The following is a 15,261-nucleotide window of genomic DNA, read 5'->3' on the forward strand; positions in this document are numbered from 1 at the left end:
AAGAGGAGAGATGATCAGGACCAGGTGTGCAGATAGCTGATGGGATACAGGTGCGGGTAATCAGAACTCCCAACTGGCTACATTGCCCGGCAACCAGACAGGGTGCGTTCCAGGACGCCGGAAAAAACACTCCAGGACAGAACACAGGCAAAAAACAGACTCAGGAAACGGGATTCGTGACAGAATCGTAATCTACACGCTGCGTTTTGGTCCGACTCTCCTTCACCACACCTAGAAAACCGTTACAGAATCACCCACTACAAACGGACCAAGCAGCGTGTTAACAGGCAGGAGCCACAGGAGAGGCAGCAGCAGCAGGAGCAGCAGCAGCTGCAGTGGGAGAGGCTGCACCACCTGGAGAAATGGACATGGGAGGAAGAACTGGACGGTAAAGGACCCTGGGCTCAGCCTGGAGAATATCGCCGCCCCAAGGAAGAACTGGAGGCGAGGAAAGCGGAGAGGCGCTGGTATGAGGAGGCAGCACGGCGACGCGGATGGAAGCCTGAGAGTCAGCCCCAAAAATGTCTTGGGGGGGGGGCTCAGGGAGAGTGTGGCAGAGTCAGGAGTCAGACCTGAGCCAACTCTCCCTGTTTATCGTGAGGAGCCAAGGAGGAGACCAGAACCAGAGCCGGTGTTGGAGGTGAGCGAAGCAGAGACTGTGAAGGAGTTAATGGGGAAATTGGAGGAGAGAGAAATGAGGGGGTTGGTGTGTTGGTGCTTTTTGCATGGAATTCGCCCGACGGAACGTGTCGGGGATTTGATGACACCTGGGTCAGCGCTCCATACTCGTCCTGAGGTGCGTGTTAGTCGGCTGGTGAAGTTGGTGCCAGCCTCACTCATCAGGACTCCTGTGCACATCCCTAGCCTTGCACATCCTGTGCCAGCACTGCTCTCAAGATCTCCAGTACGCCTTCACGGTCTAGCCCATCCTGTGCCACCTCCACACCCCAGCCCTCCGGTAGCAGCTCCCCACACCAGGCTTCCTGTGCGTGTCCTTGGTTCAGTTCCACCAGTGCCAGCACCACGCATCAGGCCTACAGTGCGCCTCGCCTCTCCAGCGCTGTCGGAGTCTCCCGCCTGTTCAGCGCAGCCAGAGCCTTTCTCCTCTCCTGCGCTACCGGAGTCTCCCGCCTGTTCAGCGCAGCTAGAGCCTTCTTCCTCTACAGCGCTGCTGGAGTCTCCTGTCTGTTCAGCGCAGCCAGAGCTGTCAGCCTGCATGGAGCAGTCAGAGCTGTCAGCCTGCATGGAGCAGTCAGAGCTGTCAGTCTGCATGAAGCAGCCAGAACTGTCAGTCTGCAAGGAGCTGTCAGCCTGCATGGAGCAGCCAGAGCTGCCAGCCTGTATGGAGCAGCCAGAGCTGCCAGTCTACATGGAGCAGCCAGAGCTGTCAGTCTGCATGAAGCAGCCAGAGCTGTCAGTCTGCAAGGAGCTGTCAGTCTGCAAGGAGCTGTCAGTCTGCAAGGAGCCGCCAGTCTGCCCAGCTCCGCCAGTGTCGCCAGTCTGCCCAGCGCCGCCAGTCTGCCCAGCGTCGCCAGTCTGTCAGGATCAGTTAGATCCGCCAGTCAGCCAGGATCCGCCAGTCTGACAGGATCCACCAGTCTGCCAGGATCCGCCAGAAGTGCCAGTCAGCCAGGATCTGCCAGAGGTGCCAGTCGGCCAGGGTCAGCCAGGATCCGCCAGTCAGCCAGGATCCGCCAGAACTTCTAGTCGGCCAGGATCTGCCAGTCAGCCAGGATCTGCCAGTCAGCCAGGATCTGCCAGTCAGCCAGGATCCGCCAGTCAGCCAGGATCTGCCGGAACCACCAGCCAGCCAGGATCTGGTAGATCCATCAACCTGCCTGAGCTTCCTCTCACTCCTGAGCTTCCTCTCACTCTTGAGCTTCCTCTCACTCCTGAGCTTCCTCTCACTCCCGAGCTTCCCCTCAGTCCCGAGCTGCCTCAGTCCCGAGCTGTCCTTCAGTCCCGATCTGCTCCTCAGTCCAGTGGGGTTCTGGGTGAGGACTACTAGGCCATGGTCGGCGGCGAGTGTGGACTATCCAGGGACGCGAGGAGAGGGGACTAAGACATTGACTGAGTGGGGTCCACGTCCCGCGCCGGAGCCGCCACCATGGACAGACGCCCACCCGGGCCCTCCCTATTGTTTTGAGGTGCGTTCGGGAGTCCGCACCTTAGGGGGGTCGACGCCCTGGTCGAAGTATTTTGTGTTTATCTTTATGTTTTGGGTCAGGCCAGGGTGTGGCATGGGGTTTTTGTATTGTGGTGTGTTTTGTCTTGGGGTTTTGGTGTGTATATGATTGTAGCTAGTGGGGTGATCTAGCAAAGTCTATGGCTGTCTGGAGTGGTTCTAAATCAGAGGCAAGTGTTTATCGTTGTCTCTGATTGGGAATCATATTTAGGCAGCCATATTCTTTGAGTTTGTCGTGGGTGATTGTCCTTAGTGTCCTTGTAACTGTCTAGTGTTAGTTTGCACCAGTTTAGGCTGTTTCGGTTTTCGTTACGTTTATTGTTTTGTAGTGTTTGTGTTTAGTGTGTTTTTTCATTAAACATGAATCGTAATCTACATGCTGCGTTTTGGTCCGACTCTCCTTCACCACACCTAGAAAACCGTTACATGATCATAATTATTGTAGTTCATTTGTGATTATAAAATGGATTTATAATGATTATATTATCTGCTATTATTAGATATATTGTTACTAAATTGTGATAATTAGAATTCCATAATGTAGGCTAATAATAACAAAAATAATGACATTAATTAATAATATAATAATAAGTTAGTAATATTATATAATTCTGCTCTCAATATAATTATCAATATTTTCAACAGTTAATACAAACTATTATTACTGATCAAAACCATTATAATTAACAGTGTTACTATTGATATACAGTAGCCTATGGTAAATTAGAAAGGGCCTACAGTAGCTTGAGTAAAATCCACTCCAAAGGTTTACTGAATAGAATGTGTTCTCTAATCCTCTCTTCATGTGTGGTGCACTGCAGACTGCAGAACACCAGCTGTGACTAGTACTGTATAATGGGGAACAGTAGGACTCTAGCCTAAACACACCACTAGATGACAGCACTGTCTAAAGAATTACTGGAAAAAATAGAAATATTCTCCACTCAATATCGCAAGGATGTGGACCGTCCCTTCCTGTTTTAGTACCGAGAGGGCCACCGTACCGAGACACATTGGAGCTGGAATACAGTCACTTAGGACTCGATTATGTTTAGATTTATATTTATTTTATCAAATACAAGGTTATTTATTTTCCAGCGTGAGGTCTACAGTTATATTTATTAATGATGTCACGTTAGCGTTTCGTCTTATTAGGTAGCTAGATAGCCACATATTTATTATTGCGCTGCCAACCCTTGTTCCTTTCCTGTGTCAATGATTCTCCTACCCTCACTCTTATGGCGGAGACTAAAATAATATATCACATTGACGAGGAGGAGACTCCTTATCTAGTGAAATTATCCGTTTCTCCTGAGAAAGTCACTTTAGCGGATTTTAAAAATGTCCTCAACAATCGTCCGGTCAATAGCTACAAATTCTTTTTCAAATCCATGGACCAGGATTTTGGGTAAGAATCCACCCATGAATATCCTATATTTTCTTCCTGTCTGTGTTGCGGTCTTGTCATTGTTATCATATAAGTATAAATGTATCTCAGCGCTAATTGGTTATTACACAGACACAACCATGTGTCCAATTTCACAACAAAGGTTGGTAACATTGTAACATTTGCGCAAGACTGATTGTGCAATGTCTGATCCGCGGTTGGCACCTGTTCATTGTAACCAATGCGCAATAGAATTGGTCCTTTGAAGTTCAGAACCGTAACACCAATATCTCATAGGACATTAAACGCGATTAACGTTACGCTTTTATTGTTGTCGATGTTGGTTATAGGCTACTGTAGCCTGCACAAAAGTGATTATATCTCATTTCGGAGGTTGTGCTGTGTTGTCATCGTCATGTAATAAACCCATCTAATTTAATGATATAGACGTTACATTGACAAATCCTCCACATGTTTGCTGCGTGGCGCGAGTTCGGGATCGATTCCAAATGAATTATTGCCAGACAGGTTTCTCTTGTGTGTTCATGACTTTGTAGCACTTATAGCAATAGGTCATAAAGAGAGAGAAGAAAATGAAAGGCATAATAGAGATTGATGCCGATCGATAATAGTCACATATTAACTGTAGCCAATCATGATTTTCAGGAGACATTTATCAAATGTGACAGCATGACTATATGATGAGAACTTTGATTTATCTATGTCATGTTAATCTCATTTCATTTAATAGGATAGTCTAAAAAGTAATCCGATGCGTCAAATAGGCTTCCGATGGACTGAAATTGTCACAGTAGGGATCCTGTATCCCTCTCATGTCGCTCTGTTTTACACGCACAGACGAGCACGCGCACGAATACACACACACACACACACACACGCATAAAGGTAATTTCCTCCGATTCTAGGCTGAAGGTGAATCAAGCGAACATCAATTTTCATGGAAAACAACGCGCCGTGTGTTCGCCATACATGTTATATAACGAATGCGTTGAAGAGCCAAAAGCTCACTCTTCGTTGTTGGGATTTTGCTCTTTTTTTTGCCATTTTGCCATGCGACCCTAGGCCGCAAATCAGCTAAAAATGCCTGAGTAGAAACATGGCTGCCCGGTAGAAGAGCACTCCCTGAAAGAGGCGAGTGCCGTGGACTGACGGCCTGCCATAATTGTCAAATAGCGCTCAAATCGCGCATACATTTTTTTATTGACATACATCATGTAAATCAGTCGAACAAGCTCAGTTGGCCAACACCAATACTCCATTGGACATTTAATTTAATTAATAACACGTATTTTAATGACCCTTGTCTCAGTTTGAATAGTTCTGCCTATTGTCCTGTGAATGTACACTACAGTTCTATTGGCCAATAGATTGTCTGTGGTTAGTGGTAGCAATTAGTTCATTGCATTGTTGCCTGTCAGACATTTAATTTATGCTCACTGATATCAAATAGGATGATAGTCTGAATTGTTAGATGTTTAACATTCTTTTTCACATGTTGCCAACAGCCTATTTTCACTGATATTTTATTTTACTGAAAGGGATTTATCCTCTGTTCTTTCAAATGGTCTAGTATTTAGAATTAATGCAGGATACATTTATGTATAATTCACCATAGGCCTAACATGCAGTTTATAAGTATGTTTTTATTCTTGTATGTAGTATTTCCTCTCACCCTTTCCATTGCACTCAGTATTGTGTTGTCATTCCTCAGTCTTTCTGCACCGACATATCTCCCCAGACAGGCAGCTAGGTCTAAAGAGATGGTAGAAGTCTCTAGTTATGGTCCTGTTAATAGATGTGTTTGACCTCTCCTTCCCCCTCCCCCGCTCCCATGCATTCAGACAACATGGACACCTTTAATAGCTGCAGGTCAGAGGTTCACTTGTTATAGAGTCCTCCTTGGAGGATGACATATTTGTGTTAATGTCTGTTTCTCCTCTGACACGCACAGTCGCACACACAGCACACATGGCACCACATTGCACTCAAACAAACGCACACAGCCGCAGACACACAGGGGCACAGCCACACACACACACACACACACACACACACACACACACACACACACACACACACACACACACACACACACACACACACACACACACACACACACACACACACACACACACACACACACACAGGCATAGCTCTGTAAAAGACCTGACTCCATCTGGTGTGAATATGATTGTATTTCCCTTATTTGGTTTGAGTCATCAACTTAGCAATGACTCATTCTGAAACCTATTATCTTATTCAGGGATTCATTCATTTAGCTTTATTCCATTTACCAAAAGGTGCTATTGTTTCCAGTTATTCTACCTTTGAAGATGTTTTCAGGCGATTTCCAGTTATTCTAGTTTTTAAGATGTTTTGAGGCGATTTCACAGCCAAACTGTTTTTAGTACACACTATCACAATCATCAGAGGAGGAAACACACACACACAGACACAGACAGTCGTCTGTCTCTAGCACAGGGACGTCATATCGTCATGTCAGAAATTCCTACAGCAGGCAGCACGACCTTGTGAGGGAACTGTTTTTTCCTGGTAGCAGGTTAGTTAGTTGGGTCTATACTGTGTCCTCAGCAGGGCCTTCCTGTCCTGTCCCTGTCCCTCCAGTCACCAGCCAGGGCAGATTGATCCATGAGGCCCCAAGTGAGGAGATCCATCATCCGATTATGGAAACAAATAATCTTCTAAAGAGTTATAGTTAGGGTTAGGCCTCCACATGGAGTTACAGATTTCTGTTGCTGAGTGCAGTGTTAGGCTTCGTGCCATGGTCCACCTTTCACAAGGGCCAGGGCAGTGGTGGTATTGGTCTTGTCATTTCAATCAACACATTCCTATGGTCTGATAACTGTAGCATTGTTAAAGTAGATAAGTAGGCAAAGGCTACACTGAAAGTCACATGTGAAAGTGAAATCCTTGAGCAGCATTGTACTCAGTGTACTGGCTGTATACAGTATGGGAACAACACAGACAGACACACAGAGGATAATAAGGCTGGTGTACCGCATAGACACAGACAGTATAGCTGTTAGAGAAATGAACTAGGGAATAATCAGACTCCATTAGAGAGGGAAAACACGGAATCCCTTGCAGTTATAGACAGTGTTTGATATGTAAATGTTCAGTCAGTGCCAGGTCTTACATAGTAGATCCCCTGTTGTGAAGGGGAAGCAAGCTATTTTTTATTTCATTGTAATAAAATGTTAGATTTGTGCTGATAATACCAGGATTAGTTCATGTGGTCTACGTGGTTTTTATGATTTTTTTGGGGGGTCCATAAAATATATTTAGTCCATCTGTGTATGATTACGCATCTATTGTCTGTCTTATATCTCGTGAAATATTGTGTGTCCATTTCCAGTTGAAACATAGATTTGTGTAGGATAGAATGTAAATCCGGTTTGCTGTTGAATTTTTATCCCTCACTGGCCTGACAAAAGACTGCATTATAATGTTGTTCAACCACATATGAATGAGTAGAGCTTTGAGGTTGATATCATAGAGATCCTATTAAATAACTATTAGTATTCAAATTCCTAATTGTATGGTCAATATGCTGTTTTGTTATGGCAACGGTTGAGATGTTTGTTTGAGACATTAGTAAAACCTTTGTCATAGAGGATCACTGAAGGTAATAGTATAAGGAAAGGAAGTAAGTGCTCTTGGCATGAATGAGGATACTCAGCTGAATATGGAGATCTTTCCACCTGCGCCACATCCACCTTACCTCACTTGAAAGGTTACTGTTGTTATTAGTACAGTAACCTGATATGTTCTGAGAACATGAGGTTTCAGGAATAGCACTGAGCTAAGGTTGAGGAACCAATCCTCTTGAATAATTAAATACATTTTCATTCTAATTTGAATCATAGATATTTTGTGTACTATTGTGGCGAGTGAAATGTTTGGACTATGGGCCTGCTGTCGCCCCTCCTGACCCTGTGCTGTTAGGCCAGATGATAACTAGCTTCCCTCCTGCCCTGGGCATAATTAAAGTCCTCTAATCCCTACAACCCCCCCCCCCACACACACACAGCCAGCCCTGCCGTACCATGGTCCACCACTACATTATGCAGCAATCTCCCTTTAAATCTTGTGTCATTAGCCTGTGAAATCTGTTAAGACTTGTTTAAGCTGCCGGCTTTGAGAAGTGAGGGTTGTGATGACCGGAACCCAGTGTCTGACACTTGTCACATTTTAAACTGAGCTCTCCTGTGTGTGTGTCATCTACCCACTTGGGCACAGACGTCAATTCAACGTCTATTCCATGTTGGTTCAACGTAATTTAATTGAAATAACTTTGAAGCAACGTTGGTTCAACCAGTGTGTGCCCAGTGGGTAGCTACTGGATGTGTTTGTGCATGGGGATTCGGTGGAGCAAATAGTGATGCTGAAATCAGTTGGAATATGAAAGTATGCATGAAGAAAGGTCATGGTTTACAGAGAGCACATCATTTTGTTTACTTTGGATGTTTGTCTGGATTCCTTTGGTTTTAATGCTTTTAACAGAGTGAGAGGCAGAGAGAGAGATTGTTACAATTCATGTTGTATCTAGCTTATTTGATCAATTTATTACCCTTAAACAGGGTCCTTGACCACTAATTTACCAACATGATGTTGTTCAGTTTGGAACCGCATTAAATTAGCACTGCTAATAATATATCAGAGTCCCATCCAGAGACCTTAAGAGTTAAAAGGCGATGACTTTGACTATAGGCGTTCTGTTTCTATTGACCACTCCCACATCCTCCCAAGTCACCTTCAGTTGGTCACGTGGCTGTAGAGGATGCATACACTTCCTACCTAACGATGAGAATCACACCCCCTCTTCCTCTCTGTGGTTGAACAGAACCGGCCACACAGACAGCAGCATTCTGTCTACTGTGTTAGTAAGTTACCATGTGTTGTCATGTGCGTAGGAACTCCTGGCAATGTCTGAAGGGAAAAATAATCAAATCAATGGAGCAGCAGTTTAATAGAAATGCAGTATAACGTCTTCATCAGACTTGCTTTCCTTTCAAGTCGTCTCTTTGTCCTGTTCACGTTCCAGAATTCACACCTATATTATCTATTTATTCGCTATTATTCTCCCACCTTTGGGATAGGGATAATTACAGCCCAGGACTGTAGCCCAGGACGGTTTCTGTGTGTCTGTGTATATCCTCTGCCTCCAGACCAGGCCTGCTCTAGTCTGTACTGTGTGACAGGAGCCCAGCAGGTGTGGCTGGTTACTGGCAATGGTTACTGCTGAACCCTGTCCCAGGGGTCAGAGGGTAAATGGGAGGTATTTTTGTTGGGAATTTACAGTCTAAGATGTACATGCTGAAGTCAACCAGTCTATTAATACCCCTCTAGCTCCTGACACCCAGGCGGGTAGTACCTTGTCCCCTTTTCACCGCAACACAACCACTCTCACTATTCTAGGCCTGGGCTGGGTGGAGAGGCACACTCTTAGAAAAAATGGTTCCAAAAGGGTTTTCCAGTTAGAACTCTTTTGGGTTCCGTGTAGAACCCTCTGTGGAAAGGGTTCCAAATGGAACCCAAAAGGGTTCTACCTGGAACCAAAGGGGGATCTTCAAAGTTTTCTCCTATGGGAACAGCCGATGGACCGTTTTTGGTTCTAGATAGTACCTTTTTCTTCTAAGAGTGTAGGGGATAGCCTATATATTTGGAATTGGATGTGATGACGATATGTACAATATATTGTGTGCACACGATAAATACAGATTCAATGTATTTCCTCAATGCCCAGACCTGTCACACATATACACATACAGCACACAGAGCACAAACAGGTCTGCCTCGTCTTCACTTTGCTGTTGATCTATGTGCTTGTCCATGTAATGTTTCTGCACTAATATCATGTTGTTGTACTTAGTCAGGGCCATTAATCACTTATGGAGGCTGAGACTCAACATCTATCAGCTTTCAATGAACTTAGTCAACAGTAACATAGATGCCAAGCCCTTTACGGTCAAAAAGTGGAAAATTCTACTGATGAAGCATGAATCTGTACAGAGCAGGAAAGGGTAGTAGAAATTATCCCTGGGTTGTAGGCTAGCAACTGTGTGTCCCGAGCACTGACTATCTCTCTCTCTCTCTCTCTCTCTCTCTCTCTCTCTCTCTCTCCCTCTCCCTCTCCCTCTCCCTCTCCCTCTCCCTCTCTCCTCTCCCTCTCCTCTCTCTCTCTCTCTCTCTCTCTCTCTCTCTCTCTCTCTCTCTCTCTCTCTCTCTCTCTCCCACCCTCTCTCTCTCTCCCACCCTCTCTCTCTCCCACCCTCTCTCTCTCCCTCTCTCTCTCCTACCCTCTCTCTCTCCCACCCACCCTCTCTCTCTCTCTCTCTCTCTCTCTCTCTCTCCCACCTTCTCTCCCACCCTCTCTCTCTTTCTCTCTCTCCCACCCTCTCTCTTTCCCACCCCTCTCTCTCTCTCTCTCTCTCTCTCTCTCTCTCTCTCTCTCTCTCTCTCTCTCTCTCTCTCTCTCTCTCTCTCTCCCACCCTCTCTCTCCCACCCTCTCTCTCCCACCCTCTCTCTCCCACCTCTCCCACCCTCTCTCTCTCTCTCTCTCTCTCTCTCTCTCTCTCTTTCTCTCTCTCTCTCTCTCTCTCTCTCCCACTCTCTCTTTCTCCCACCCTCTCTCTCTCTCTCTCTTTCTCCCACCCTCTCTCTCTCTGTGCACGCGTGTGTGTGTTTGCCTGTCCACTCCACAGGGTTGTCAAAGAGGAGATTTCCGACGACAACGCCAAGTTGCCCTGCTTCAACGGGAGAGTGGTGTCCTGGGTAAGTGAGATGAATGGCGCCTCCGCGGTGTCACCCCCTGTCCCGTAGCTCCTCTCCCCGTCTCATTGCTCTCCTCTCCACTTCGCTGCGGCTCGCTGGCTCAGCGGTAGCTAAAGATACGTGTAGTGTAACGCTCCATATAGTGTATCTACCTAGAGAGATCACACTGGCACGCCTCCACAGTACAAGACAGTAGAGAGGGACTCACTCATTGTTGAGCTTCTATGCTAAGTGCCTTACACAGGTGTGAATTTGCCAATGGGAGATGAACTAAGGCATGGTTACACAACAACATCACAACAGTCCAAGCTTGACAGTTTTACTAGCAATATCATACAGTATTCTACCAACAAATGAGGTCAGCTAACAATAATTTACATTGGCCTACCTAAGGATACGAGTTGTACATAGTGCTAGGAGCAGTGGAGCATACATTATCATGACAGACTGTACTGCATACCATTACTGTGAATTATATATTGGGAACTGTAAATAGAGATCTTTATATTAGCTTTTCCCAGTGTCTTAACCTTTTCCCAGTGTCTTAACCATGTCCCAGTGTCTTAACCTTTTCCCAGTGTCTTAACCATGTCCCAGTGTCTTAACCTTTTCCCAGTGTCTTAACCATGTCCCAGTGTCTTAATCATGTCCCAGTGTCTTAACCATGTCCCAGTACCTTAAACATGTCCCAGTGTCTTAACCATGTCCCAGTGTCTTAATCATGTCCCAGTGTCTTAACCTTTTCCCAGCGTCTTAACCATGTCCCAGTGTCTTAATCATGTCCCAGTGTCTTAACCATGTCCCAGTACCTTAAACATGTCCCAGTGTCTTAACCATGTCCCAGTGTTTTAACCATGTCCCAGTATCTTAATCATGTCCCAGTGTTTTAACCATGTCCCAGTGTCTTAATCATGTCCCAGTGTCTTAACCATGTCCCAGTGTTTTAACCATGTCCCAGTGTCTTAATCATGTCCCAGTGTCTTAACCATGTCCCAGTGTCTTAATCATGTCCCAGTACCTTAAACATGTCCCAGTGTCTTAACCATGTCCCAGTGTCTTAATCATGTCCCAGTGTCTTAACCATGTCCCAGTGTCTTAACCATGTCCCAGTGTTTTAACCATGTCCCAGTATCTTAATCATGTCCCAGTGTTTTAACCATGTCCCAGTATCTTAATCATGTCCCAGTGTTTTAACCATGTCCCAGTGTTTTAACCATGTCCCAGTGTCTTAATCATGTCCCAGTGTCTTAACCATGTCCCAGTGTCTTAATCATGTCCCAGTGTTTTAATCATGTCCCAGTGTCTTAATCATGTCCCAGTGTTTTAACCATGTCCCAGTGTCTTAACCATGTCCCAGTGTTTTAACCATGTCCCAGTGTCTTAATCATGTCCCAGTGTCTTAATCATGTCCCAGTGTTTTAACCATGTCCCAGTGTCTTAATCATGTCCCAGTGTTTTAACCATGTCCCAGTGTCTTAATCATGTCCCAGTGTCTTAATCATGTCCCAGTGTCTTAATCATGTCCCAGTGTCTTAATCATGTCCCAGTGTCTTAATCATGTCCCAGTGTCTTAATCATGTCCCAGTGTCTTAATCATGTCCCAGTGTCTTAATCATGTCCCAGTGTCTTAAGCATGTCCCAGTGTCTTAATCATGTCCCAGTGTTTTAACCATGTCTCAGTGTCTTAACCATGTCCCAGTGTCTTAATCATGTCCCAGTGTCTTAACCATGTCCCAGTGTCTTAATCATGTCCCAGTGTCTTAATCATGTCCCAGTGTCTTAACCATGTCCCAGTGTCTTAACCATGTCCCAGTGTTTTAACCATGTCCCAGTGTCTTAACCATGTCCCAGTGTCTTAATCATGTCCCAGTGTCTTAATCATGTCCCAGTGTCTTAACCATGTCCCAGTGTCTTAACCATGTCCCAGTGTTTTAACCATGTCCCAGTGTCTTAATCATGTCCCAGTGTCTTAATCATGTCCCAGTGTCTTAACCATGTCCCAGTGTCTTAATCATGTCCCAGTGTCTTAATCATGTCCCAGTGTCTTAACCATGTCCCAGTGTTTTAACCATGTCCCAGTGTCTTAACCATGTCCCAGTGTCTTAATCATGTCCCAGTGTCTTAATCATGTCCCAGTGTTTTAACCATGTCCCAGTGTTTTAACCATGTCCCAGTGTTTTAACCATGTCAGTGGTATAAGGTGCCAGCCTGTGATAGACTTCACATCCAGTTTGCTGAGTAGTGTTGGAAGCCATTTGTAGATAGGCCTCCCAGTGTCTTAATCATGTCCCAGTGTTTTAACCATGTCCCAGTGTCTTAACCCTGTCCCAGTGTCTTAATCATGTCCCAGTGTTTTAACCATGTCCCAGTGTCTTAACCATGTCCCAGTGTCTTAATAATGTCCCAGTGTTTTAACCATGTCCCAGTGTCTTAATCATGTCCCAGTGTCTTAATCATGTCCCAGTGTCTTAATCATGTCCCAGTGTTTTAACCATGTCCCAGTGTCTTAATCATGTCCCAGTGTCTTAATCATGTCCCAGTGTCTTAATCATGTCCCAGTGTTTTAACCATGTCCCAGTGTCTTAACCATGTCCCAGTGTCTTAATCATGTCCCAGTGTTTTAACCATGTCCCAGTGTCTTAACCATGTCCCAGTGTCTTAATCATGTCCCAGTGTCTTAATCATGTCCTAGTGTTTTAACCATGTCCCACTGTGTCTTAACCATGTCCCAGTGTCTTAATCATGTCCCAGTGTCTTAATCCCATGTCCCATGTCCCAGTGTCTTAATCATGTCCCAGTGTCTTAACCATGTCCCAGTGTCTTAACCATGTCCCAGTGTCTTAATCATGTCCCAGTGTCTTAATCATGTCCTCCCAGTGTTTTAACCATGTCCCAGTGTCTTAACCATGTCCCAGTGTCTTAACCATGTCCCAGTGTCTTAATCATGTCCCAGTGTCTTAATCATGTCCTAGTGTCTTAACCATGTCCCAGTGTCTTAATCATGTCCCAGTGTCTTAATCATGTCCCAGTGTCTTAACCATGTCCCAGTGTCTTAACCATGTCCCAGTGTCTTAACCATGTCCCAGTGTCTTAACCATGTCCCAGTGTCTTAATCATGTCCCAGTGTCTTAATCATGTCCCAGTGTTATTAGATTCTCCCTCTGGCATGTTCCTTTAACACTCATTATTATGGTTCAATTGAAAGCAGAGCAGCTGTATCTATGGGCCATTTTACATAAGCCTTTGTGCTCACACACGCACACAGTCACCAGAGTGAAAGCAATGTGAGCTGCGTCGTTCCCTCTGTTTCCCAATGTATTTATACATAGCCATCAGCCACCAGCCACCAGCTTTCCTCAGGCCCCTTCGGTGCATCTCATTTAGACAGTATTTCTCTCTTATGTCTCTCAGATAGTTCTCTATGTCTGTTTGTGTGTATCTGGGTCTGTTTATCTGTTGTGTGTCTTTGTGTCTCTCTATGTCTGTTTGTGTGTATCTGGGTCTGTTTATCTGTTGTGTGTCTCTGTGTCTCTCTCTATGTCTGTTTGTGTGTATCTGTCTCTATGTCTGTTTATCTGTTGTGTGTCTCTGTGTCTCTCTCTGTCTGTTTGTGTGTATCTGGTCTCTCTATGTCTGTTTATCTGTTGTGTGTCTCTGTGTCTCTCTATGTCTGTTTGTGTGTATCTGGGTCTGTTTATCTGTTGTGTGTCTCTGTCTCTCTCTATGTCTGTTTGTGTGTATCTGGGTCTGTTTATCTGTTGTGTCTCTCTGTGTCTCTCTATGTCTGTTTGTGTGTATCTGGGTCTGTTTATCTGTTGTGTGTCTCTGTGTCTCTCTATGTCTGTTTGTGTGTATCTGGGTCTGTTTATCTGTTGTGTGTCTCTGTGTCTCTGGGTCTATGTCTGTTTGTTTGTGTGTATCTGGGTCTGTTTATCTGTTGTGTGTCTCTGTCTCTCTCTATGTCTGTTTGTGTGTATCTGGGTCTGTTTATCTGTTGTGTGTCTCTGTGTCTCTCTATGTCTGTTTGTTGTATCTGGGTCTGTTTATCTGTTGTGTGTCTCTGTGTCTCTATGTCTGTTTTTGTATCTGTGTATCTGTGTCTGTTTATCTGTTGTGTGTCTCTGTGTCTCTCTCTATGTCTGTTTGTGTCTGTATCTGTTGGTCTGTGTTTATCTGTTTGTTGTATCTGTGTCTGTTTATCTGTGTCTGTCTCTATGTCTGTTTGTGTGTATCTGGGTCTGTTTATCTGTTGTGTGTCTCTGTCTCTCTCTATGTCTGTTTGTGTGTATCTGGGTCTGTTTATCTGTTGTGTGTCTCTGTGTCTCTCTCTATGTCTGTTTGTGTGTATCTGGGTCTGTTTATCTGTTGTGTGTCTCTGTGTCTCTCTCTATGTCTGTTTGTGTGTATCTGGGTCTGTTTATCTGTTGTGTGTCTCTGTGTCTCTCTATGTCTGTTTGTGTGTATCTGGGTCTGTTTATCTGTTGTGTGTCTCTGTGTCTCTATGTCTCTATGTCTGTTTTGTTGTGTGTCTCTGTCTCTTTATGTCTGTTTGTGTGTATCTGGGTCTGTTTATCTGTTGTGTGTCTCTCTATGTCTGTTTGTGTGTATCTGGGTCTGTTTATCTGTTGTGTGTCTCTGTGTCTCTCTCTATGTCTGTTTGTGTGTATCTGGGTCTGTTTATCTGTTGTGTGTCTCTGTGTCTCTCTCTATGTCTGTTTGTGTGTATCTGGGTCTGTTTATCTGTTGTGTGTCTCTGTCTCTCTCTATGTCTGTTTGTGTGTATCTGGGTCTGTTTATCTGTTGTGTGTCTCTGTGTCTCTCTCTATGTCTGTTTGTGTGTATCTGGGTCTGTTTATCTGTTGTGTGTCTCTG

General features: G+C 44.9%; 1 protein-coding gene across 5 annotated transcripts in view; it reads left to right on the plus strand.

Annotated features, from left to right (window-relative positions):
• Positions 1-3,177: 3,177 nt before the first annotated feature.
• LOC118360856 (segment polarity protein dishevelled homolog DVL-1-like) overlaps positions 3,178-15,261 on the plus strand; it is a 65,668-nt gene continuing 53,584 nt past the window's right edge. For all 5 annotated transcript variants that reach the window (XM_052485137.1, XM_052485133.1, XM_052485134.1 and 2 more), the window contains exons 1-2: positions 3,178-3,593; positions 10,320-10,389. In XM_052485137.1, the coding sequence (XP_052341097.1) occupies positions 3,424-3,593; positions 10,320-10,389 (240 nt within the window). In that variant the 5' untranslated portion in view covers positions 3,178-3,423. The remainder of the gene's footprint in view (positions 3,594-10,319; positions 10,390-15,261) is intronic.

This window comes from Oncorhynchus keta, chromosome 28 (genome assembly GCF_023373465.1).
Source record: "Oncorhynchus keta strain PuntledgeMale-10-30-2019 chromosome 28, Oket_V2, whole genome shotgun sequence".
NCBI classification, from domain to species: domain Eukaryota; kingdom Metazoa; phylum Chordata; class Actinopteri; order Salmoniformes; family Salmonidae; genus Oncorhynchus; species Oncorhynchus keta.